Source organism: Oculina patagonica, chromosome 6, assembly GCF_052425735.1.
Source record: "Oculina patagonica isolate OP01 chromosome 6, crgOcupat, whole genome shotgun sequence".
Classification (NCBI taxonomy): domain Eukaryota; kingdom Metazoa; phylum Cnidaria; class Anthozoa; order Scleractinia; family Oculinidae; genus Oculina; species Oculina patagonica.
Window position 1 is genome coordinate 29,019,193 of NC_135763.1, and position 26,915 is coordinate 29,046,107.

General features: G+C 39.2%; 1 protein-coding gene across 1 annotated transcript in view; it reads left to right on the forward strand.

Annotated features, from left to right (window-relative positions):
- The window catches only part of LOC144658140 (dystrobrevin beta-like), a 41,507-nt gene extending 15,169 nt beyond the window's left edge, over window positions 1–26,338 (forward strand). Inside the window, exons 14-20 of the mRNA XM_078518488.1 lie at window positions 4,989–5,123; window positions 6,979–7,020; window positions 8,560–8,575; window positions 10,516–10,619; window positions 11,525–11,732; window positions 24,080–24,344; window positions 24,788–26,338. Coding sequence (XP_078374614.1) covers window positions 4,989–5,123; window positions 6,979–7,020; window positions 8,560–8,575; window positions 10,516–10,619; window positions 11,525–11,732; window positions 24,080–24,344; window positions 24,788–25,203 — 1,186 coding nt within the window. The 3' untranslated portion in view covers window positions 25,204–26,338. The remainder of the gene's footprint in view (window positions 1–4,988; window positions 5,124–6,978; window positions 7,021–8,559; window positions 8,576–10,515; window positions 10,620–11,524; window positions 11,733–24,079; window positions 24,345–24,787) is intronic.
- The last annotated feature ends 577 nt before the right edge of the window (window positions 26,339–26,915 follow it).

Genomic DNA, 26,915 nt, shown 5'->3' on the forward strand with positions numbered 1-26,915 from the left:
AACAAATACGCCAGTGAACGAGCACTCCAGGATATGTGGAGATCACTTTGAAGCTGAATGCTTCACCAAAAAGCCGGGTTCTTCTCGTGTTAACTTAAAGACAGGATCTATTCCGACTAAGTTCTGCTTCGTTCAAGAGAAAGAACCGAGAAAGCCCCCGAAAGACCGTAAACCCGTCGAGAAACAGCAAAAGATTTCAGATAAAAGCTTATTCACCGAAGGGGCAGATGATTGTATCGAAAATGACATTGAGCTGGAGGAGTCTAACGAGGAACACTTAAAAAGAAGAATAAAAGAGTTGGAGCAGGCACTAGAGAGCGAAATTATCCGAAGGAAGACAGCCGAAGCTGCCTTAGAAGCTAACGATTTTCGGTAAAAAATTTGCTGAAAGACCCCAAGGTTTTTAAGTTCTACACCGGTTTTACTGAAGAACAGTTTTATTGCCTCTTGGAATTCTTAGGCGATGGAATGAACAATCTTACCTACTGGGGAACATCAAGTGCTTCCAACTCAAACAGTGAAGATTTAGGGGGTTTAAAACCTGGGCCGTCGAGAAAATTAACCACCGAAGGAGCTGCTTCTTGTGTTGACAAGGCTTCGTGTTGGAATGCTCGAACAAGATTTGGCCGTTCGGTTTGAGATGTCTCAATCGCACGTTCTAGAATAATTACTACCTGGGTTAATGCGATGTATCACCGTTTTAAAGAAATAGACATCTGGCCAAGCGTAAACAATAGAAACTTGCCTGAAAAATAAAATTTTGCCCCACTTTAAGGTGCATCATGATGCAACAGAAATTTATATTGAACAGCCAAAAAACCCTGAGGCTCAGCAGCTTACTTTTTCTACTTACAAAAATCACAACACCCTCAAGTCCCTTATTGGTATCAGTGGTGATGGTGCCGTGAACTTTGTTTCGACCTTGGAAGGTGGATCAATTTCAGACAGAGATCTAACTGTAAGATGTGCATACTTAGCAAGGATTGGGCTAAGGGGGATGTCTGATGGCAGACGTGGTTTGAGATCAGGACGACCTTGCACCTCTTGTGTAAATTGAATATTCCACCTTTTTGAAAGGGAAAGGCAATGAAGAGGATGAATTGTGAAACTCGACGCATGCCATTCGCATCATTGAGCGGCCGAGCGCATCAAAAACTATCATATTTGACTATGTACCAGTCACTTTGTGCTCATCAGGTGTCATCGATCAAATTTTCTTTGTTTGTGCAATGTTGACAAACTTTCTGCCACCATTAGTGTCAGATGACAAGGACAGCAGCAACACGACTGGAACACCTTACTGATAAGTCTCAATCCCTACTCTGGTAAAGTAAAGTCTGTGTCCGAGCCATGAGGCTCATACAGCCGGAGCTTATCCCGGTTTCCGTAGCATTAAGCGACTAGGAGTATTGCTACTCCCCCCTGGATGGGATGCTAGTCCATCGCAGGGTTACCCCCCAGCAGTAAATTCGCCGGTACCCATTTATACACCTGGGTGGAGAGAGGCACTGTGAGAGTAAAGTGTCTTGCCCAAGAACAAAACGCAGCGCCCCGGCCAGGCCTCGAACCCAGGCCGTTCGACTCGGAGTCGAGCGCGCTAACCATTAGGCCACCGCGCCTCCCTCCCTACTCTGACCTGTAGATAATTATCAATTATTCACCGAAAGGGAGGTGAATAGTGGGGGATATTTATCAAGAATCAAAGTGGCAAGGTAAATATCCGGGGGGCGCACTCCCCTATATGGCCTATACGGGGACGTGCCGCTGGATAGGGTATGGTTTTTAACTCCTCCGGTCCTGAACAGGGTATATAATTTCAAGCTCCTCTGTCCTAAACAGGGCCTGAAGCTGTCCTAGACAGGATTGGCTGCAAGACTGTCGTCGATGTATTGTTTTCGCTTTCGCTTCAATAAAAAGCATTAGTTTATTCGGTGGGATAGGTGTTTTTGCATTTCAATGCTTCAAACATCGAGTATGGGACGCAATCACAATTAAGCGTAAATGATTGTTGATGTTGCCCTTTGTCCTAAATAAGGTCTTAGAATAGGGGGTGTTGTCTTACACAGGATAGGTATTTTAAGTTTTTATTGTCCTAAACAGGGTCAGGGTTTCAAACCTCCAGCGGCACCCCTATACCTAAACTTAGGTCAAGTACCCCCCCCCCCCCCCGGGTAAATATCCACCACTTTCACTAACAGAGCTGAATAATTGTAAAATTATATCACAGAAGCTCAATGAAATAGTGACCAAAAACATTACTTTTGGTAGCCTAATCACCTCTGCGTAAGCCAATAACAGCACGCGGAAAGTACTATTCATTCATATTTTATTATGTGTAGAGCGGGGTTGCATATTACAATGAGTTAACTCAACATGTAAGCATTTGCATTGTCAAGAATTTACAGGTTCACATATAATGTGCATGTATTGCCATGTAGTAGAAACAATTATTTATGCTGAATGTTTTGGCAAATGCAACATGTTTTTCAGAATACAGATACTACATTTGTCAGTCTGTAGGCACACTAAGTTTTGGTTCAGATTTTTACTTATCAGCTTTACAGGTGACATCAAATAGTTTAAACATTTCTTAGATAAATGTTCTGATTGCTTCAATACAATGGTTATAAAAATTAAGATTTCCGAAGTAAAACTGGCATAATGTGGGTAAAATAGAAATCAGTTAATTTTGGCAGAGAAGTTTCATGCCATTTCTCATCAAAATAAATCCTTTCCACATGAACTCCTTGGTCACCAAGGGACAAGTCAGTCATTAAAACAAAGTCATTCCATCTTAGCCCAGAAACACCACACTGACCTTGAACTTGTTTATGGTAGTGATGGTTTGGGTCTAGCTCAAGAATCTCGCCATTTTTTAATAAACAAAATGATTTCTTTTTGCCAAACAGAGGCTCTTTCTTTGCTTGGTATGTTTGTAAAGGAGTCATTCCCTTACCAGACTCTATACATTTGATTTCAAGTCCACCATAGGGAGGGTCACTTGTTGGGTCATAGACAACTCTATCTGGTGAAGCTCCAAGCCAACTGTATTTAGGATTAACAACAAGACCACATGGGAACACTTTGATTCCAGGGTGTCCATGTCTTTCTTGGTATTGTACATAATAATTGGCAACAATGTCTTCATTATTACGACCATAATTTAGGGAACTAACATTTAAATTTTTATGAGAATTTGTCAGTCGTTCAACAAGTTTTGTACAATCTTGTTTTTTTCTTTTGAGAACTGAACCGAAATTTGAAGCAGTCAATCTGCATTGTCGATACTTGAACCACTCATTGTTATCAGATTGGTCTCTAGTGGACGACTCGATTACAGCAGCTTGCTCAGCATTCACCTTTACCTTGTTGTTAAACAGGATCTTGGCTTCTTCTGACAAATCATGTGGAATTTCAATTTCCCCCACAGTAGCATCATTTAGTGGAAGCTTGATTGGCATATCGGTTGACGAGCTACAACTAGCTGTCAAAATTAAATGAGATCTTGCACCAGGTGTAGGGCTAGGTGAGGAAGAAGCGAGAGGGGTTACTGTTTGGGCCAAGGGGCTAGGTTCTAAAACTGTGGGTGTGACTCGCTGGGATGGGTTAGTCCATTCCACAGGTTCAGACATCAATGGCCATGGGTTGTTAAAGCTTGTAGCTGTCATTGGTGGGGTAGTGCCCCTACCTGGGGGAGGAGGTGAGGGTGTGGGAGGTAACCAATCCAACCTTCTGGGGTGAAAGCCTTGTGCTTGGGGCAGAGAAAGTATTGTTGAGTCAGGGGTACATGATGGTGTTGCCCCTGGGGTAAGCAGTGATGCACAAGGGGGTTGGGTAAGTAACACCTGGGGAAGTGTGAAGGGAGGAATGAGTAGGGAAAGAAGTTGTGGTGGTGATGAGAAGGGGAGGATAAGGCGAAAGGCCAAGCAGTGATCCCACTGCATTTGAATTTTGGTCTGATCCCGGCGATTTTATGGGTAGTATCGAAGCATACTCCATACAGCAGCAGATTTTGATCCATTTTAATGAGAGGAAAGAAGGGAGTAAAAAAGTCGCACAAGCAGGCCGCGATGTTTACAGCTTCTTGGCGCGGCACCAGCGCAAAGGAGAAAGGCGACTTTTTCCCGTTTTCTCTGTAGCACGATTCTCCGTATCTGATTCCGCTTTAAATAGTGGTGATATTTAAGTTCGAGCGATTCCCATCAATCGGTATAAAAGAAGCTAGTAAATGTTACCCGGCGATTCCTTTCACAGTGCGAAGGAGGAGGAAATAAACTCATCATCACCGCGTCGCCGGCGTTTATACCCAGATTTCGCCTCTATTTTCTCGTTTTGATCAACAAGATCCTTACCAGACCACCACGAATTAACTAATAATAAGTTTTAGTAAATATGATTACGTCGCGCCGCGTCTTACCCGAAAGGACCGCTCGTCCCCCCCTCAGGAAAGCCCCGGAAGTGACATAGCACCCTCGAAGCACAGCCCCAAAAATAAAAGTGACTATAACGCGAAACATCACCACCAACTTTTTGAAGTTACCAATCCACCCGAAGGTTGTACTCGTTGCAACCGTGCTTCGTGGCAATCTTTTATTCGTTTAATATCCTCCTAGAACATTTTGCCTTATTTACTAGACAAACAAACAAACAAACACCACAAGTAAAAAGAATACAATGTTACTTTGCAAGTATTTTTCAGACGTTTACATTTCTCCTTGCAGGGATATAAACGTCTTTGTATTGACGATTTTCTAAGGACATATTGTGCCACAGTTAACAAATTTCACGGTGTCTATCAATTTTTGTCTTCCTGTAAAAACTCGCAGTTGAAAATCTCTTTACGGAAGGTGCAGTCTCCGCCAAAAACTTTTTTAATTTGTTGATAGCGAAAGTGTGTTACTGTATTTCCTTCCAGTCGCACGTACCAAACACTTGGTCATTTTATTTTAAGTTTTTCCTTTGAATACTTATTTTTGTTTTGTTTGCAGTCCTCCGTTGCCCTCGGATCTGTCCGGACCCAACCAGTATGTGGATTACGTTCCAAGTTCCACTTCTCCCGAGTCGGTCGACACATCCATTGCTTCAACGAACCCACCGAAAATGACAGAGGACCTCGATGAAAGGTAAGAAAGAATTGCGGGGAGCTGGGGTGGGGATCCATCTCCGATATTTGTTTTAGCTGCTGCTTACACTTGCTATTTATCACATGTGGCGGATCTTTCTGACGAACAAACGCTGTGTCAGATTTCGGTTTGCTCATGCAACGTTCGGAAGACCGTTCGAGACATTTTCCCGAAGATTTGCCATGAAAACTCTCCGGAATGTATTCCAGACTGACTTAAACTAACAAGAGAGTCCTCGTAGCCTGTGTTGAGTCGTCCTTCTTCCCTAGTCAGGCCCTCATAACGGGAATAAAATGTTAAAAGCGGGCAGGGAGGTGGGGGAGGGAAAATAAACATTTATTTGACTCTCTTTCCTTTGAAACCCTATTTTGACAGCGGACAGTTTGATTCTCGTTTGTTTGACGCTTCCTAAAAATCGTTAAAGGAAATTCCTCGTTCCCTGTTAAAAATGCAGGGGAGCCATCGCTTAAAACAAAATGTTTTTAAATTTTTTCAAACGTTTTTAATTAATGACTGCCTCAAAACTGAACACAACGGAAAATCAATGACAGATAAAATGAGCACGGTCACCAGTAATTCAATTAACCAATCAGTACGCTCGAGACAAAAGATGGTAACCGTTGCCAAGCGCGGGAAAACTTGCCTAAGCTAGGACACGATTGAATTCTGCTTGCACCTGATTGGCCAATTCAAGTTTTTCTTCTCTTTGATTGGCTGTTAGCTACGGGAAACAAGGCGTGTGGTCTAATTATAGCAAACGCAAAATGAAAAGTAAACAACCACCTGATCTGCTCCGCAAGTAATTCAAAAGCCGCTCTTTATATTAAAACCACACACAACACATACAAAAGCGCTTGTCAGAAGGTGATATGAAAAAAATCCAAAATGGAAAATGATAATTTGATATCCTTCATTTTGCATCCTTTTATGGGAGGAAAGAAATTTTCCGGCCAAGTGAACAGTAAAATGATAATTGGGCGATGTTTTGTCGTGTGTTTTTCCTCCTAATTTAGCGAGAAAGGTTCGCTTCATTTCCTCAATATGGAAATCAAGAACAGCGGATGTAATCTTTTTAAATTTAGGAAACGAGTATATTTTAAATCATGGATGTGAGCAATGAGAATTCGCGACCTTTTTGACATGTGTTTAGATCAAAACAATCAATTTTAGAAACGCGTTTAAGTGAAACGAAGCAGTTTGTTACGTGTCAAAAAATTTTGCGTATCGAAACTAGTCAGTTTTGCTGTATCGAGTATCTCGTTTTAATTTAAAAACACTGTTTTATGTTATTTTTCGCCGTTTAAATTCAGCAAAGTCGAGTTAGAATCGCTGGTTTGTTTTCGCTAGCATAATCATTCACTGTCATGAATTACATCAAATTATCTTGTAGACTTGCGTCTGCCGTGAACAGTAAAATTCTAGTTTATTATTCGATGCTTTTTTTGTTTAATTTAGCAATACATGGGAAAAAGATTTTCAACACACCTTGCAGATATAAATTTATCGTTTTATTGTATGGCTGCAAAGATCTCCTATGGCGATAATTGGCATAATCTTTCAGATGACAGGTCCCGACCAATGAAACGAACAATACATGTATTCTTTAAGTGAGTGAATTTATTTCTCTTTCCCTAAAAAACTCATTATGAATATGTAGATTTGTTTTATTAGCACCTGATGGCCACCGATACTAAGTACACCCAAACACTAACTCCTCTTGAATAAGTCAAAAAATAAGTAGACAGTGTCTATCGATCTCAGCCTCGCCGTGCACGATATCGTTATTTATCATCATGCCAAACGGTAGCTCCATTCCCAGTTGTCTTGAGCACGCTTTTTTGTTGTCTGATTTCAGAATGGATGATGAGCACAAGCTGATATCAAGATATGCGGCTAGGTAAGTTAATAAACTCCGTATTTCATGACTGGTTTATACGCTAAGTGAGGTTTATGGCAACCCATGTTTTCACCCTTAACATGTTTTGGTGCTATGGACTGGGTTGGGTTTTTGTCTTGAGGATGCCTGAATGTCTGCCGGTCAATAATAGCCGTATTTTTTTCAGTGAAGCTCTGCCAAAAGAAGGTATCAGAACAGTAGGTTCATATATGTGTTTATGACATCTTCAATTTTTTTGCTTTGTGGTTTTAATTTTCATATTTTCTACCTGTTCTTATGCGGTATTCCGAGACCCGCCTCGCTTTCGAAGACTTTCTCAATTGACGTTTTATTTGATCCGTTTTGATTCCTCTGCATTCGAAATACATTTACAATCAAGCCTTAGTATACTAAAATTCTTTTCTTTCACTTTGCATCAATGCAGAATTAACTTCCAAGCTTTTAACAGATTTATGTCAAAAATTTTCAGTGCAAGCTTGAAATAATTAATTTCCATCTTGATTTCCGGACGTAACTATTATTTTTAAAAAAAATTGATGGGACATCAAGACAACATTTAGCCATATTTCAAAGTTAGGATTTTTTTCTTCTCGTCTTCTTCAACCAACAATGTTTCTTTTCACCACATTCCTTGTGAAATTCTTGTTTTGTCTTGATGAAGCGTGAAATTCTCATTACTAAAATTAAAAGAAATGCACAAATCAGTTAGAAGAATTAATATTTCACGTGTTTTTAATATGCGATTTTCGTAGACAAGCGCATCGACTGAAACTTGTTTCTGCAACCAAAAAAGTCCGAATTTTCCTAGTATAAATATTATTCCTTCGAGGAAGAAAAATAAAAAGTTTGCGTGTCCTACATTATTTTCTCAATAAAACAAACGACACTCTTCACAATGCTACAATTTATTTTCCCATTTGATAAGAAATTGGTCGCGTCGCGTTGTGACACTCTAGAGTGATTTCAAAATGAGTCATTGTAAATGAAAAAGGCTTAATTTCCCTAATGTATTTTCAACCAACCACAGATTTCGTTTTGAATGCACTCATCCTTGCTAATGATTTTTTAAAAAAATAAAACGCATAGCCATCGCCTTGGATCATTGCAATAATTCGAGAGTGGTCTGCTCATTAAGTCATGACTCGAGTTTGTTGATTACTAAAACGGTTTATTTTGACTCGTGTGTAAATTTTCTTTTTCTACAATTACGGGCATCCTCAAGAATCAAACCGCTTGTATTTTTTTGGTTACATTCCGTGGTTTTTGCGTGAAACTACAGCTGGGATAATTCCCCTACCTTACGACCCCATGTGCGTTTTTGTGGCAGTCTTTACTTTACCCATGCAGCGAAAGTGCAAAAATAAAATTAGTTTTTCCTTTACAGCATTCCTTGATAAATATAATCTTCTCAAATGGCGCCTAAACAAAATAATCTGTACATTTGTCGCCGTATTACTTTATTTCTTTGATGTAGTGTAATTTTTTCACGTTATCTAACTTTTTATCTTTGTTTTTGTATTTTGCTCACCAATGGAAAAGACTCGCGGCAAATTCGGTAAGTCTACAATAAACGTATCTACCCATAATTTGCGATAAAAAAGTAATAACATAAAAAAATAAAATAAAACCGTCACCATCTTTTCACGAACGATAAAAGTCGTTTTGCCGCGGATAAACTCACATCAATTTAATTATTTCTCAGGTGTTGATTGTGTAAATAAAAATCATTATTAAATTTTTGCAATTTTATATTTTTATTTCTATTGTACACATCGGTTTGATTATTCACTACATGCTGATTGTGTAAATAGAAATTTCTTTCTTTTTTATTATCTGTTTGAGTTCCAAAGCATCACGCATTGTCTTTTAGCCAGGTGATGGGACTAAAATCAAATAGCCAATGCTTGTCCCGCTGGGCTCATTTATATTTTGTATTTTGGTTTGAAATGAGACTTTTCAGGTTATATTTTGTTTTTGGCTAATGTACATTTAAGGGACTTTCGCAAAAACATTCTGCCGATAATTCAGTTATACATCATGCAAGATTTGAAGAACATTTTTCTACAATAATTTTATAGATTTAGGCAAGGCTAAAAGCGAAGCTCCCTATTTTTTTATTTTTTTTTATTACTGGAGTTTTATCCTCACCCCAAGACGAAATCAGTTAATTTGGGTGGGGGGGGGGGGGGGGAGGGTGGGGGAGCAGGTCTCGCAAAGTCTCACATGAATGGCTTGCTACCCTTCGAGAGAACAATATAGTCTAAGCTCTCTTAACGGACACTCTCGTAAGCGGACAGCTCTACTTACGGCCGCCTTGTTTGAAATCCCGTTTTAACTCCCATACAAACTCTGTATTTTTGCATTCTCGTAAGCGGACATTCCCGTAAGCGGCCGCGGACACTCTCAAAGATTATGTTTTTGACTTTTTCTTTGTTTTTACGCTCCCGTAAGCGGACAGCCAAAAGAAAATCCTATAAACAACCTCTGTATCTTGTTTTTTTTTCTTATTAACTTTACATCGCCGATCGTCACAATTATTTTACAGTAATTACAGAACCATATTTCAGTGTTTGTTTTGTCGTTATCCTCGTCTGGTTACATTTTGAAACACCACTTGTTAGCTAGGCAAGCTCCCGTAAGCGGCCATCTATCCCCTTCACCTCTAGTGGCCGCTTACGAGAACCATTCTCGTAAGCGGCCAGTCCCTCCAGTTACGGACACTTTTTTCGCGTCCCGAGGGTGTCCGCTTACGAGAGCTTCGACTGTAGAAGAAACAACAGGAACAATGCCTCTAGCCACAAAAACTGCTACCCTAAAGGAGGAAAAATTTCAAGCTTACGAGAGCTGCTACAGAACTGATTAATATTAGGTAAAATGTAAGGAAGTGGTAAAAGGGAGATCAAAATTTAACTGATAGCGGTTGCGCTTTAAAATGACGACGCCTCATCTCGTTCTTAGTGGTACATAAGATGTTAAGCGCATTCCAACATAATTATACGTATCGAATTTAAATGTATTACCATTACCATTAGAGCGGTTTTCAATTGAGTTCCGAAAGTAATCCTGAATTGCATTGGTTTTTCTTAACTTTGTCGTGTGATTGGTTTAGAAAACTCACGCCACCTTCTCAACCAATCAGAAGTGAAACCAAAACCAATCGTGGCTCCCTCACACACGTTTTCCCGCGCTTTGCGTCAGCTACACGTATTTGCTTCGAGTTTTGATTGGTTAACAGAATTGTCGGTGTCTCTTGTGATTGGCCAGAGTGATTACCTTGGTTTTGGTTTTACGACACTCAACCGAAAACCGTTCTATCACACCAAGTCAATTTTGGATTTAAAAAAAAAAAACGCCATTCGTACTTAATCGCTATTCAAACGGCTGTTGTATTGGCACTTGATTTCTTTAAATTCGCCTTATTGGTCTCCATACATTTCGTATTACGTTGGTTTGGAGAAATTGATAGGAAATCAAGGCTATTTCTTTTCCTTATAGCGTCAGAAACCTGCCAATAAGGTGAGCAAGTCATCAAGTCAGTCGAGCATTGACGTTAACAGGGAACAGAGAGAGCTGATGCAGACACTGCAGAACAAAAACAGGTACCTTTTAAATGGCTGCTATTTGAACGTATCGGCTTCTTACCCTTAGGAATACTTGGCCTTGTTATTAAATTTGGAATCTCTTACCCTTAGGAATACTTAGCCTTTTTATTAAATTTGGAATCTCTTGCATTCAAAATACACAAAAGGTGTATGTACGCATTATGAAAGCAACAAATTAACAGTCTTACGAGTGACAAACCCGCGGCCCACGTACTTTCCATCGAATTAGAGTTATTAAGTTTTGGCTTCTGTGGAGGGCGCACATCTGGAATACTTGCAGAAAACCCCTCGGAGTTAGAACAACACAACACAACATAACATAAAACTTTATTTAACCTCGAATTCTAAGATGGCTTAAATAAGCTGGCATCTTTGTGAACAGTGCCCCCATCTATTTCTGCATCCCGGTTTGATTCCTATGAAATGAGAGTGAATTACAACAGCTTGATTAAGGGAAGGCACGATGGAAACTTGACACTAAACTGTCAATAGAGAAAGCTTAGCCACAAAGCGACCAACATTGGCAGGGCTCGAGACTAACGGTAGCCAACTAGCCAAAGGCTACTAAAATTTAGTTTTGGCTTCCAGTTTGCATTCTCTAGCCAATTGGTAGTGAAAAAATTAAAAAATAATTTTTTATAAAAATAAAAATAACCCACCAAAAAAAAAATTTTTTTTGTAAAAAAATAAAAAAAAAAAAAAAAAAAAAAAAAAAAAAAAAAAAAAAAAACCCCATTGGTAAAGAATCTGTATAGTATTCGAGCAACCAGCAATCATGACAATGTTTACAGCGGTCAATGGAACTACTCTTTTTTGCAGTCCAGAAAACTAAAAACTCACATGAAATTAGATTTTTATTCAGAAACTGAGCTCCTCTAATAAGATCTGTTTTTGTCCAACAGGCTTCTTCTGAAAGAAATTCGACGCCTGCGCGACGAGCATGAGGAGACGTCGAGGTCAGCGGCTCAAATCGCTCAAAACCCTCAGCTATTGGCCGAACTCAAGTTGCTACGGCAACGAAAGGATGAATTAGAATTGCGCATGTCTGCACTGCAAGAGAGCCGCCGTGAACTAATGGTGCAGCTTGAAGGGTTGATGAACCTGCTAAAAGTAAGTAACTGTGTTAATTGCTCCAAGTAGGTTTCTCGTATTTAAGACGTCGCAGAGAAATGTAAATACTCAAAATTGGACAAGATTGTAGCAGATTGGAATAACACTAACTTAATAAGTTTTAGCGAAACTATGGTTTTTTTATCGGGATTTTTTTTGGCGATGGCGTTAGTCTATCTCCGTTATCAATGAGCCTTCGACCGGTTCTGTCCCAATCGACCGACCGATCAGACCTAACTACAGGAGTAAATGAGACGTCAACATAGATCAAGTTAGGACAAGAAATCGCCGCGAAGAACACAAAGCAAAATACTCATTGAAAGTTAGAAAGGACTTATACAAAATATAAACGAAAGAGACAAATTATCTTTGACGAGTTCTATCAGATTCAGTAAACAGACATCTTCTACGGTTGGCCTGTGTAATACAATTACGAGACCGCGTTTGTAATTATTTCGACCTCGGTCGCTCGCTCGAGAGAAGTATCGTATATCGTATATCAGGCCTATACGAGATGTCACGCAACACAATAACGCAACTTTTGTTTCGATTTTGTTAAACAGTCATTCAATGCAGAAGTTGTCAGCTACTTTTATTTAGTCTAGAACGTTATTTTTTTGAAAAATTTCCTAAAAACTATTTAAGTAGTTTATTTAAACGCCATCGCCTCTGCATGCAGTGTATGATGTCTATTTTGTTTGTTGTAACTGTATAGTTTACAGTTGTTTCATTGCGTTAACAGGCGGTCAAAGTTTAGGGGACAATCTCCAAAATTTCTGTGAAAACCTCCTCCAACATGTGAGCGTGCTCTGTTTTCAATACTCGGTGTCGTTTAAGCGGTTACTTTCGAGCACTTTTCAACCCTTGTATTGTACTTGAATATCTGTGTTACCTTTATCACACCCCGAATGACTTACGTTGTCACGCAACGCAAATCCGGCCCCCAGAAGCGTTGCGTGACGATCTAGTCACGGCTGGAGACACGAGGTAAGTATTGTGTACAGTCCGGAAAACAAATGCCATTTTTCCGTCAGTTGCGAGAAATCGTTAGTTCATCAAAGTGCCTTTTGTCGATTAAATTTCTTTACTGTCACCAGTCTGCTTGATGTGTAATGAGAAACTAAAGTTTCGTTACTCTTGGGAGTAAAGGGTTGTGCTGGAACTCTTGTTCTCTTTCGGAACGCACTATTTTTGTTTTAACCTTGTATACTCTTTTAGTTCTGAGAGCATCGAGTTATGGCCTGGTGTTGGGACGTGTAGTACGTGTGTGCTCCAGTGTGCAGTTCTAAAAAGCGCTTGGTTTTGCGGGAAACTCAATCTTTTTGTTGGCCTGTGGGATAGTCGCACCTCGTATGGCTCGCCGGATAGTCAGTTTCTGTTGGCTCATGGAGCAGTAACGTTTTCTTTTAACTTTAATAATTGTCACTTTTTTTCGTCGGCTTGCAGGATAGTCACGCTTTTCGGTTGCGGGATACTCGCGCTCTTAGATCGCGCTTGTTTTAGCGTGCCAGATAGTGACGCTCGTGGATGCGGGAAGTCACGCCGTTGGCGCGGGAAGTCACGCTCGGGCTGCGGGAAGTCACGCTCCGTGGTGCGGAAGGAGCGTTTTCGTTGGCTTGCGGGATAGTCACGCTTTTCCTTCGTATAGTCACGGTAACGCTTTTTGTTAGCTTGCTCAGCTGAATATAACCGCTTCTCATAAGTTTTTGTAAGGAAAGGGCCAAAAATACCTTTCTTCCAGCCGTGAAAAAAGTCAACCAATTGTCTTCACAGCATCAGGAAACATGGCAAGGAAAAACATGGATTGACTTGAGACAGAAAAGACGAACTAAGAGAATGTTGTTGAACCTTGTGAGACAGTGAATGAAATTGTCTCTTGTACAGTGAACTGTAGTATTGTTATTTAAGGGTGGTCGTATATTTATTGGTTTATTAATAATAAAGATGGTAAATTTTAAGCTCGGTAATAAATAATAAAGATGAGATGTTCTACATGACACGAGCATGGGACAAAGAAAAATTCTGAGTCCCCGACGGGAATCGAACCCATAGCCTCCCAGATATCGGTTGGGCGCTCTAGCTCAGTTGGTTAGAGCGCCCAACCGGTATCTGGGAGGCCATGGGTTCGATTCCCGTTGGGGACTCAGAATTTTTCTTTGTCCTATGCTCGTGTCATGTAGAACATCTCATCTTTATTATTTAATATATTTATTGTTTAATTAAAATGGGTTGTCACCATTATGAAAGGATGTATACTTGTTTGTTACTTTATATAACGAGGAAATGGGAACACTTTAATCACGGTCAATGTATAGGAGATCTGGTTCCATAGCTGTGTGAGCAGTTAACGAAAATCTAGAATTAGCTAAATTTACGTGTTTTTAACCCCTTGAAGCGCTGAAATTTGCAGTTAGACATCTGTTGACTTGCTCGTCTCATTCCTGGAAATGGCGTCTTGGGAGGGATAAATACGGTGAATTACGTAAATGTATCGTGTTGTTTCCTTGCTAAATAAGGTGGCAATTTTCTGTTCTATAAACGAAGACTGAACAAAGTGGATTAAGGGAATTCGATCAGAGAAATGTGCATCTCATAGGCGATTGTTTGCTAGGGACAAATATGACACTTGTTATATTTTGGCTCTATTTAAAAAAATTGAGATTTATTTCAAGAAATTAAAACAACATTATTTTATCTTGATTGTGTTGTGTTCATACGTTTGCATACGGCAGCCCAATTCATTTTCAACTGCTATTTGTTTTACCTGGGTTTCTGTTTTAAAATCAGAGACATTTTTTAACGTCTTACTTAAAATTGGCGAAACGTCGACAGAAATCTCTGCAAAAATTGTTCCAGTCATGCTTCTGTTTTATTAATCCACTTTGTTCTGTCTCTTGCAGGCAGAAAACCTCTGAATCCAAGACAAGAGGACGATCAGTTTTAACTGTTAGATAATTTCAAGAACCTGTCTTAGAAGATCACTGTATGCAATGAACTGTCAATAGTCGTCTTCGTGGGGGACGGGCAGGGTTATTTGGACCGTCACGCAACTAAGTGTTGCGTGACAACCCAACTTCACACATTGCGTGACGTTGGGTTGTCTTCATCAGGGAGGACGTTGCGATGACGATCCAAGCGACTAAACTAAGTGTGTATTGTGTTATTTTCGGTGTTTGTTTCAAAGTTAATTGGGCAGGACGAAATTACTTCAAGGAAACCATTTTATATTGCCGAGTTTTCTCGCACAAAACAAAAGTTTTACATCAGTCTTATCATTATTACTTTTGAAACAATGTTATCGAACGTATGGATAATTTAAGAGAAAGGATATTAAGGTTTTCTTTGTATGTGGATATAAAACTCGCCTTGATTAACATAACGTTTTGCTTCTATTCTCTCGGCTGAATTAGGTCGAAAAGCAACAAATGAAAAAAAAAATGGCTATATAAAGGCAGACGAAATCAGTTTCTTTAGAAGGCTAGTTTTGTTTGTTTTATTGCGGTACACTGTAATTATGTATTTCTTAATTCTTTTTTACGTTTCGTTTCGTCTTGGAGTTTTTTTTTTAAAAAATTCAGGTTTTGTATCATATCTTAACGTGCCGACTTCATTGCATGCACAGTAGTATTAAGTAATATAAAATAATGCTGCTCTTGTTTAGAATTATTGGAGCAAAGTTAAGCCAAAGTATATAAATAGATTGTAATGGAATAATGCCACGTGACCACGCGTTTTGGTCACGTGAGTTATATTGACATAAATAAGGAATTGCTTTATTGGCGTCGTCTTCGTCAGCAAAACCGACAAAAATTTTATTTTATTGTTTTGTAAGAAAGTATTATCAGATTTAAAGTTAAGAGCGATTGCTTTGCTCTGTGTATTTTTTGGTAAATTGAACATAAATATTGCCTTGAGATTTATTAAGAGAATTTTTTCCACAATTTAATTGTGTTTATTATTAGCGCAAAGAAATTTAGAAAGTATTTTGTTGGAGTTTTTTTTTTTTCAGAAAAAAGCAGTAAATGTAGTTGAAATGCTATCGATTAAGCAATTTTAAATATACAGGATTAAGGATACGGGGAAAAATACGATATACGGTTAAACTCGTTTGAAAGGATTGCTTAAATTTATGTCTAGACAAAAGATAGATTTGTACAGAGACATCTCAGAAGTGTTTAGATAGGTAAAATCGATGTATGCAGGGCGAGCAAAAGTCAAGTTCAGTCGAGGAACAACTGCCCGTTTTGGTGAATCTTCGTTGAAGTTGCCGAAAATTTGTCGATAGTTTTTGTCCAATCATAACATAGCACGAGCAATCTGTGAGTTGTCTTGTCAGGTTGTCGTCAAGGCTCGGTTTAGTTCGGATCTATTCGGATGGGGCTGGTCTCGTTCGGCTTAGTTCGGTTCTACTCGGTTGGGTTGGGTTTAGTTCCGTTCTATTCGGGTGGATTTGGTTCAGATCAGTTCTATTCGAAGCCGAGCTTAGTAAAACGGTTGTTGATTCCTCGACTGGCGAAAGCAAGGACTCGTTCCATAACAAGAGGTAAAGCGTGCTGATATTGGTTTAAAGGCCAATTTCAGTGCGTTATATTTGAAATGAATAGGTGTAACACAGGGAGATGCTATGAAATGTCTTTTGCCTAGAACAAAGTAAATAAATGGTAATAACAAAAGGTTGAAACCGTACTAAGAGGAAGTAAAATATAGTTATACGATATTCTTGAAAGATGTTATTTTTACTTGCTTGGACAAGGGGTATTTTGCTAAGGCGGTTTTTTAGTGGTTCTGACGAAATTCATATTAAATCTTCCCCGGCTTTCATCATATTTACTCGTGGAAAAATCACAACACAGAGATCCTGTAAATTCCTTTATTAACAACTTTCAAAATTAATTGTATGTTTATTTCTGTAAAGCGCTCCATCCAATCAGGGCGAAGAGCTTGTTGCCTCCGACCAATCAGGTGTTAAATCAAGGCCAAGGCAACTTTCCCGCGATTTCCATCGGTTGGGTTTTTGTTTTTCCCGCTCTTTCCACTCACGTTTGTTTTCCCGCACTTTTCACCTCACGCTTTTTTTCTCTCTTTTTTTTTTTTTTTTTTTTTTTTTTTTTTTTCTTGTTTGGCTTACTGCACCTGTTGCCGTTTAGGTGATTTTGCTCTTTGTAGACCACTGCACTTTATGGCGGGAAAACGTCGGTGACCCAACAATGTTGTCATACAAATGAAAGCTTGTGTTCGCGTAACATTTCACTATATCATTCATTTACCAAGCTACAATCTACCATCTCTCATTATTCAGTTATTACAAATATCATGATTTCGACATTACTGAACCTGCAGTTGCAGGACGCGTGTCACATATCAACCTAGTAAATGGCCCAGCTCACTACGAGTCCCTTGAAGCTCAGTTGGTTAGAACGCCCAAACGGTATCTGGGAAGCCACGGGTTCGATTCCCGCCAGGGACTCCGATTTTTTTCCTTGTCCCTTGCTCACGTAACATTTCACTTTATCATTGGTTCTTCTGTGTTGTTCACGAGTGGACTGAGTTGAAAATTCTACTTAGATTAGCAAAATACCATGACAAATTAGTTGCAATGTGTAAATCAGTGCTTGAAGAGTCCTTCAGTTTTGGTTGACCTTAGTTCTACGATCTGTGTGTAGAATTGATTTCGTTATTCTTGGTTGTTTGTGCTTGGAGTGCTTAGAAAATTCCAACCTAGCAATTAGAACAATATCTTCATTTTACTAATTTTAGCAGAATTTGTTACGGCGCCCCATCCAAGGAAAGAATTTGTAATATTTTGTGCTTGGCAAGCTGATAATAAAGAACCGCTTTGAACTTGAACTTGTTTGTCCGGAAAGCAGTTGAGGACTTCAAAAATCTTAAAAAGCCAATGCGCTTCCTGTTTGCTCAGTATAAGAAATAATACAAAGCCCATATTAATGATAGATCAATACAACAACTGTCGAGACATCGAACTTCAAGAAAAAGTGGAATGCATTGCTTGATAGCTTTCATTTAAATAGTCATTCATTACGTTTTCTTGCACCGTATTTTTTAAGTTACAACCACCTTGTACAGCGTTGTATTAAAAATAGCACCGCACTTAGCCTGTGAATACAGCCCCCCCCCACCCCCCCCGGCCGGTTTGGCGTTTATGAGAGGCGACTGTATTCCCAAAAAAGTACTGCTCGGTAGCTTTTTTTTTGAACGATCACACACTATGCCCTTTTTTTTTTTTTTTTTTAAAAATAAAGGTCGCATCCACAGACTTAAAATTTGAACCACCTTGTATAGCATAATGAATAGCTCACACCTAGGGTTTCATCCAGAGACTTGTAAAACCTAGAACCACCTTGTACAGCATAAAAAAAACAGTGCCGCATGAAAGTACTGTTAAGAGGAATTCCGCCTGGTTTTGGGTTTTTTTTTGGTAATATTTTTTTTAAATTTTTTCTTTTTTTTTTTTTTTAATTAAATTTTTTTAAAAAAAATTTTTTTATAAAAACAAAAAAAAAAAAAAATTTTTTTTCAAATTTTTTTTTTTTTTTTTAAATTTTTTTTTTTTTTTTTTTTTTTTCAATATTTAAAAAAATTTAAAAAAACAAAAAAAAAAAAAAAAAAAATCTTAATAGCTTTCATATGTATCGCCACTTAACAGTGTTTTATATACAGACGTAACACTTGAACAGCATAATAAACAGTACAATATGAAAGTGCTGCTTAACATTTTTCAAAGAAGGGCGAGGCAAGGTTGCCAGCATGAGAGGAAAATGTTTTCTTTTTCCTTCTCAAATACGGTGATGGAAGTCGCAATTTGAAATTCTCTTCATCAATTTGTTTTGATCTCTGCAAGCAAAAATAAACAAATTATAAAAGATGAAGGGTAGATAGCTAAGTTAGTAACGATATTAGTTCTGATATATTTGGCTTAGTAATGGCAACCAGTGGCTAAGCTGCCCTTGGCTCTCTGAACAGATAGCTTAAGTTATTTTTAGGTTACTTTACCTCTTAAGGTAACTTTACATGGCGTAATATCAACTAAGAGCAGGGCCATATATTGCTAAGACTTAGCCAGTTTAAGCAAATCTTAAGTAGAATCTGCAGACCAATAAATAAGTCGCTTCTTGGCTCTTATGGCAGCTATTGGTGAATGGTGACGAGAAACTAGATCGATGCATCTTAGCAGCAATACCTTCAACCCTTGTATGAAAATGTCAGGAAAGATAAACATATTTCTCATTTTTCAGTTTTTCCACAAAGATTAACGTATGCCGTTATTGCTACCAAGTATACCTTCAACTTACCTAAAACCGGCGAATTTTTGTAGCAGCGACAAAATATTTTCGTGTGTCGAAGAATTTAGACTGACGAAGGGTTTTGTTGGGTTGAGTGGCTGGCTGGGATAGCCATATTGCTTGTACGGTAAAAATGGAATTCGATCACGTGACGTTATTGTATTCTTGAGGTCTGCCTTAGTCCCCTGTTACAGTTTCTTAGTGTGCTATCTCCGCCGGCAAGAGAAAAGTTTCGTTGCTTTAAATAATTACTACAGACTTTAATTTAAAGCTTCTTTGTGAAAGAAACAATTACTCACTGCTAAGCCCTAAGTTGTGCTGAAAGCGTGTTTGAGTATTGCAAATGACAAAACCTCCCTACCGACCCTTAAAGGTGGCGATCATGCCGTTTCCGGTTTCCTAATATGGAATGTATCACACGCAAGCCAATCACAAACAAGCATGGTGGAGGCACTTAGAAGAAGTGGCGTTTGGTTTCTTTGTCCGAGTCGCTTTGAAAACCTCCGCGAGAGCGCTTACGACTTAATGAAAATCAAAAATCGGAGTCGTAAGCGGATTCATAAGCTCGATGGAATCGGTGTCGGAAGAATCAGAACGTTTCCATTTTCTTCAGATTCTGCTTATAACTCCGTCGTTGATGATCCAGTGAAAACTAGATTGACGGAGTTGCAAGAAGAAGCGGAAGAACAAACCAATCACAATGCTAGCTACCAGGCCCTGCGAGAACAGTGTACTTTTTTGCTTGTTATAACCAGCTTTAAATGTGATGAAAAGCTAATTTCTCATTCCGAGTTTAATACATTGTTAAGCAGACGACTGACGAGAATATAGGAAATCATCAATTAAGGGATATTGACTTGATGAACCATCAAACTGTCGGCGGTGTAAAACCTATTGAGGCGAAGAAGCCATTTGCTTTCGTAGGCTACCTGGCTGGCGAATGCTTAAGTTTCAATTTAATCGGCGTCGTAGGAAATCAGTAAAAGGTCTGATATTTTGGCGATATTTTGCCCTCCTGGTTAAGTTGCGTTTAACTTATTGGCGTTCGCAACCTAATTAGTTAAAGAGAGGCTCGTTCTAATAGCTTTAATATTGGTTTAGCGAAGTAACTTTTTGAGGAGATTGTGGCATCTCCAGCATTCTCGTCTATTCTTCTTTGCAGTCTATAAGTCTTAGATCTAAAAGCTGTATAATGATAATGATAATGAAATGCACATATAGTAACGAGAATTACGGAGATAACAGGAAATTTGTCAAAAGCAGACTAAGGCACACTATCTAAAGATAAAAATTACTTTCTTGGCATAATTTCAGGACGAGGACCAAATAAAATGGCAGCAAGCTATTTCTTCCAAACTCGGTGTATAAAGAACTTGATTGTGGTATATCTTCGACTCAACTCAACTGAAATAAACTCTCTTATTAAGGAATTCTGCTAACTTTAAGGTCTTCTGTCTAGCCGTGTCGACGTTGTTTGTTCTTGTTTTAGGAGTTTTCTCAATGTACAAGTAAAACGATTTGAGTTGCGTAAGAGTTTTTGTGAGTGGAGTTACGTAAGCTGTAACAAATTTTTCACAAATTTTTGTGGGGACCAATGGTATTCATGTCAGTTATTTAGTGATTGTTTTTCCGGCGGACTGCAGTAAAATCGGAACGTCTTTTAAGTAATATACGTACAAGCGGCCGCTTTGTTTTTCATGCTTCGTCAAGCGAAAAGCGGGAAAAAAAAAAAAGAAAAAAAAAACTTGGAAAAAATTGTCTTTCGCTTCAGATTGTTTTCTGCTTGAGGAAGACAACGCGTACTCGCTGTTGAATTTATACTACCAAGAGGTCGTGAAGTGTTGACGTACCTTAGATCGTAGATTTTTTTACATGTTGTTAATCGAGGGAGGTTATTGTCCTTCCCGCTTGCAGAGTCCTCATTCCTTTGCAAGTCTTTGGTTATAAAGATATTTATGCTATTTATTTAGTCTTATTGTTCAGAGACGGGAATGTCGTTAAGTGGGGTAAAAACTTAAGCGCAAGGTCCAAAATAATAAAGCTCTTCAACACTTTGTGTCAAAGCGCTATTTAACTGTTCTAAAATTAACTCTGCATCTTTTGCCGGATGTAAGATATTCGCCTCGAGCGAAAATACAATGGTACAAGCGTTATCCGACTCTTTATCTGTCTTCGGCATCACAAAAACCTGCTTAGTGCATAGCGTTATATTCGACTGTCTATTGCGTCACGTCGTCGAAAAACGTGCTATATATGTGGAGTTTGTAGTTTTTATTTGCTTGAAAAAAATTTGTAAGTCGGGCTGCTCTGAGCGTTCACTGACACCACGACTATTTCAGCATGGAGTCCAAGCTTATTTCGGTTGGAAAAATCGTCCGTTTTTGCAACGATAACAAGGCATTGTCTTGCACGTTGCTTTTTTTCGTTGTAACGAACATTTTGGCGATGTTTTCGACCAAGTTTGAAGCTCCGTGCGTTTCGTGCACGGTGACAAGGACTTTGTCAGAGTTTGGAGGGTGTTCTTATGATGCGGTCCCGTTTACATTTAATTCCGTTAAGGTAATGGTTTGTTGTTTTTTATAAGTGCTGTTATTGTACAGTTTCAACTTTTAGTAAGGAAATTCGTGTTTGCGTAATTTTTCCCTGCGCACGCTTTTTTTGGCGCGAAAATTGTGCGCAACGCGCGTCCATAACTGCCATGATTTAGAGCCTCGACGAGGATTGGTTAAATTTTACGCGCGAATTGACTGTTTTACTTTTCGGCAGGGCACTACAGTACAGTGTAGTGCATTTTCTGTTCGAAATTATATCCAGACATAGCTGTTCTGTTTGATAAAACATCAATTTTTTTCCCCGCTCGAATGTTGCTCGAAAATTTGACAATTCCCACTGCTGCTTATTGCCAAAAATTGCCTCGGCTATTCTGGTCGAAATTCTGCCGTTAGAATTTATCGAAGCCGAGATTTGACGTTGCGAGCTACAATCATTGAAAAAAGTATTCATGAAGAGATTGTCGTTGAATTTTGAAATTTGTAAAAGTTGAAAGTGATGTCTTTCCAAAACTTGTAACTGAATTCGTCACGTCCGGTCGTGAAATATATTATTTGCTTTTGTTGAAATATATATCTTTATGGGTGTGTGGATGGGGCGATTTTGCTAGATCTTTCGAGGTCGTTATCTGGTCTTATATAAGTAGCAGTAAAGTTTATCTTAAATCTTTGCGGGTTTTACTTTGACTCGTCTTGTGTTGTGAGATTATGCTTAAGTCACTAATTGACATGTGTGTATTGTACAAGAGAAAAAAGAATTGATTCATCTAAGAGTCTTTTATTGGTCCGTGGGAAAGAACTTTGGTGAAGTTAACAAATTCCAACATTTCTTTCATGTTTTGAGGGAACAATTGAAAAATATTTTAGTGGTATTCAAAACCAACCGTCTTCAACATAATAACAAGTCGAGCTACCTATATGTTTTTGACAAACTGTATTCTCACTTAAAATTGTACAGTAGTTGTTTTTTGTTATTGGGTCTATATCTACAGTACCAAACTGGGCCAAAAAGCTACAAAAGGACTACCTTAATTGGTCATGAAATTCTTATATATTTTGAGGTTTCCGGTTACCTATTTGAGCAATATGCTGCGTACGAGTCGATGTCCCAGGGGTTGCCGCTAAAATAAACCACTCGGAATGTTGGAAGCTGTGGCGATCACGTGTACACGGCTCATACACTCGGCTCATACACGTGTTTTTCAACAACGTATTTTCAGAAAAACGTGATGGACGCACAGGCGTTGACAAATCATGAAAAATACATGAAGTGGAATTTCAAGATGAGCGTTTTTCTTCGAACTTATGTTTTTCACTAAATAGTATGATGCAACCTTTTTGGCAACAGTACGTTTGCGCGACAGTAAAATATTTAAGAATATTTGAGAATTGTGAATTATGCGGTTGCACCTCAATTAAATCTTTTTTTTTTCTTTCTGCGGAGTATTTTAATTAACAATTGTGCTTAAGTGAATTTTTGATATTGCTTTTGAGTTAATCTTAACATAATATTACGAAATGGTTACACGTTTATCTCTTTTAACAAATGACTGACGTAAACATCAAGTGATTAAAAACTTTTCTAGTGTCTGAGGCTTCGAATTCTGACACGAAGTAAGTGTAAATTGGGTGCCCTTTAAAAAAATTACTGTTTAATTCGCACCGCGATTACGCAAATTCGTTTCGTTGAGTTCTTTGCTTTGATATTGCCCATGTATGTTAAGTTGTGTTCTCTTTAAAAAGAATAGTTTAAATGAGATTAACTTAACAATAAAGGTCTTATTTTAAACGCTAGAACAGACGTGGGTCTTTAAATCATAAATACAATGAATAGACTATAATGAGATATAATGACACATGTTATATTCAACATACATAAGAAAGCGTACACTCTTCTTGAGACTGTATGGTGGATATCATCTTAGAAACTTGGCAATGAAAAAAGGACTTTTAAAATACTCAAGTTGTTGACTATCTTTTGGTTTAGACGTACTGTATTGTCTATTAAGGGTTGGTAATGTTGATTCCATGAAATGTGTTAATATAAATGGAATAAAAAAGCATCGTTCTGTCATTGTCTGTTATAGGGCTCGGCGTCGGAAGCCTGTGTTCATTGTTAGAGCGAATTTTATCTTCAGATTTGGTCCGTTTAATGCGTTTGTGGGGGAATGTTGTGCTGGCAGCTTGTTCTTTTCACAAAGGATTTTGTATTCTCTTGTCATACCAAGTGCGCGGAGATTAGGGAAAAGAAAAAGCGCGCAGTGAATGATGGGACGATGGTTCCCTCACTCGTCCCTTGATATTATTGCCGATTTTTTTTCTAGAGGGGAGGGGGGAGGGATTGGAAGCCTCTAAAGAAGGGAGATCGAACACATTGTTTGTCATGCATTGTCGCATATTCACTTTAAACTTTTGTTGCGCCGACCCGAGAAGTTAATTTTGATGGTTTTGCCTCTCAAAGCACAGCTCTTCAACTTTATTTTGCATTGCTTTACAGGCGGGATCTCCTCGCGCGCCACGAAGTCCCAAGGCACAAAGAATGGCGGACGCTGGTTCTCCTTTGGAATTTGAAAGGCCTCCAGTCCCTCCAGCTACTGTTGAAACCGGCCTAAGCTCAGAGCCTCCGCTCAGTGGGGTCGACGGCAACATCAAAGAAGCGTTTGGCGACCGTGCAACCAGTAGGAACCTAAGAGATGATCTGCTATTGGCTGCTGACAATGTCACTAGTGCGATGTCCTCGCTTGTTAGGGAACTTAACTCAGGTAAGTTTTTTATGTTTGGAACTCTACTACTAAAACTTTCAGTCGACTATTAGGGTTTAGATGAAGTAAAATTTAGAAGGCATTGTAGGAGAGCTCTGTGCTTTTCAAACATTTTTGCACTGTTCTCACATTCTCTCTAAAAAAAAAAATTCTCTCATTAATGGTTAGTGACCACACCGTGACCCGGGATCTCGGTGTTGTGTTCTTGTGCAAATACTTCACTTTCACGGTGCCTCTCTCTCTGTGTATAAATGGTTACCAGTGAATTTAATGTTGCAGGGTAACCGGGCAATGGGCGACCATCCCATACAGGGGATAGAAGTGATACTCCTAGCCGCTTAATGCTACTGAAAGCGGAGATAAGTGCGCATGCCTGTGTGATCGGCTACTAGGATGAAGACTTAATAGCGCTAAGTTTCTTTCTTTTTCTTTTCGTTGAACAGAAGATGAAGATGAAGGTACCAATTTTCCAAACGGTAACACGGATGACACAGACTTAGAAGCCCTTGAACAGCAAGTGAACCAGATAAGGGAATCCCTGGAATCTCATGAAGAGAGAGCCAACTCAAATCTGACCAATGGTGACATCGTTATGACTGTACCGTCGGAGAAGGTAATCCTTCACGGTCCGAGTAGAAGCGGGAAGAGCCCGAAGGGTCGCCGAGCAGGCTCCGATTTGGATACGGACACGGACGACGACGACCCGAACGCTCGCCGAGGAGATTATAAGAACTCGTCGCGCACCCAGATGACGGATGACGAGAGTTACATTCAAACCGACGACGACGAAGGCACCGTACGAACAGATGACGAAGATATGGAGTGGCAGGAGTCGATCAAGCGATGGGTCAATCGTTAGATGGTCGCCGAAAATCGATAGATGGTCGTATAACTCAAATGATCGTAAACTTATTTTTATAATTCGCATTTATACAATACCATTTAAACTGACAATGTGGAGATTTGTCAAAGGCTAGTTGTTAGTTCCTTTAGTCGAGTCATGGACGACTCAAACACAGTTGTGACCCACAACGCAGTGAAAAGGGTCGTTTATATATTTTATATCTGGAACGGACGGCACGACCATTGCCTTTTCTGCTTCGTCAGTATAAAGCTTAAACCTAAGTAGGCTATTATGCCGTTTCTTTGCAAGAGAACCACGAACTCTCTCGTCAAATTTGACGGCCGCAGTGTAGGTTAGATGAGGACAGTTTTATGACAACAGATATGCAAGCTCCCATCACGCGGGGGTTTTGGATGTAAGTTTATTTTTTTACAAAGTCGCGCTTCTTACAATGAATCGCTCCAACCGCTGTAATTCGAGAGTTCTTCTTGTTGATCTTTGACAACTTTTTGACATCGTTTATTTTTCATAGCTTGGCCAATCAAAGCCAAGTTATAAATAGCCACGTGCCAATCATTTGAGCGTGAGGTTTTTTAAACTTTTTTATTGGCTGAGAAGTAAAGAGGCCACGTGGCTGAATGGTCAGAGTGCTTGACTTCAGGGCTTGGGTGCTAATTCTCCTTTCTGTCGATCTTTGACCAGTAGCTGAATAGTAAAACGGAAGCCCCATGTTGAGCGCCTTAGCTATGCCAGTGCCAATGGCAATAGCCAATCGGTCAGTCTTCCTACAGTTGAATTCTTAACAAATTTACGTCCTATTTACAATATATTTTTTTCCATTCGTAGTGATCGAAATTAATACCACAGTGCTAAATTCACCGACGTTAAACAAAGTGATTATTTATTTTTTTAGCGAGCAAAAAGTTGGAGAAAGTTGTCAAAAATTAACGAAAAAGAACCTTAGCTAGTGGCATCGCTACAAAACAACTCCAAAGTGCTAGACGAAAAGGAGTGTTATCATTATAAAGTATATTCCTATTTGTGAATTGACCCATGATATAGTATAGTTTCAATGAGACATTACTCCGAATCAATTGTTTGTTTCTGTTCGTGGATGAATATTCAAAGGCAACGGATTAATGCTTGCCTTGATTGTGATCAAAGTACAATTGTAGCCAATTTGATCAGTGGATCAGTGCAAATTAAGATATTGTACGGTTCTCTAAATAAAGATTAGAGGGGTTTTTTCTCCTCTCCGTGTTAAAATTAATTTGTTTTTTCGTGTGTTGAAATTTCTAATGCGCACCCCTGTCCCCTCACGTCCGATGTGCTGGGCACTTAGCCGCGCAGAATCAATGCAGAAGCATTGAAGCAGGTTAGGTGATTCGTCATGAATTCCTAGCCGGGTGCAATCAGGTGTATTCCATCGAGCGAGTGCATTTTGATCGGTTGAGCGCCATCTTGGATTCAAACTTACAGAGGCTTGCGGAGAGAGGAAAAACCTTCCTAGGCAGTAGGGGGGTGGCGGAATGAAGAGGTAGGGAGGTGTCGACGCCGCCTCTCTGCCTTGGTCTCTCCTCTCGCTCTCCAACCGCTACGTTTGCGACTCCCGAGGCCAAATACGCAACGCTTGCTAATAAAAAAAAAAAACCCGCCTGCATTGTAGGCTAAGGAATTTCCGAGTTAGGACGAGTGTAGTGTCACAAAGGTTACCAAGTTTCCACGTT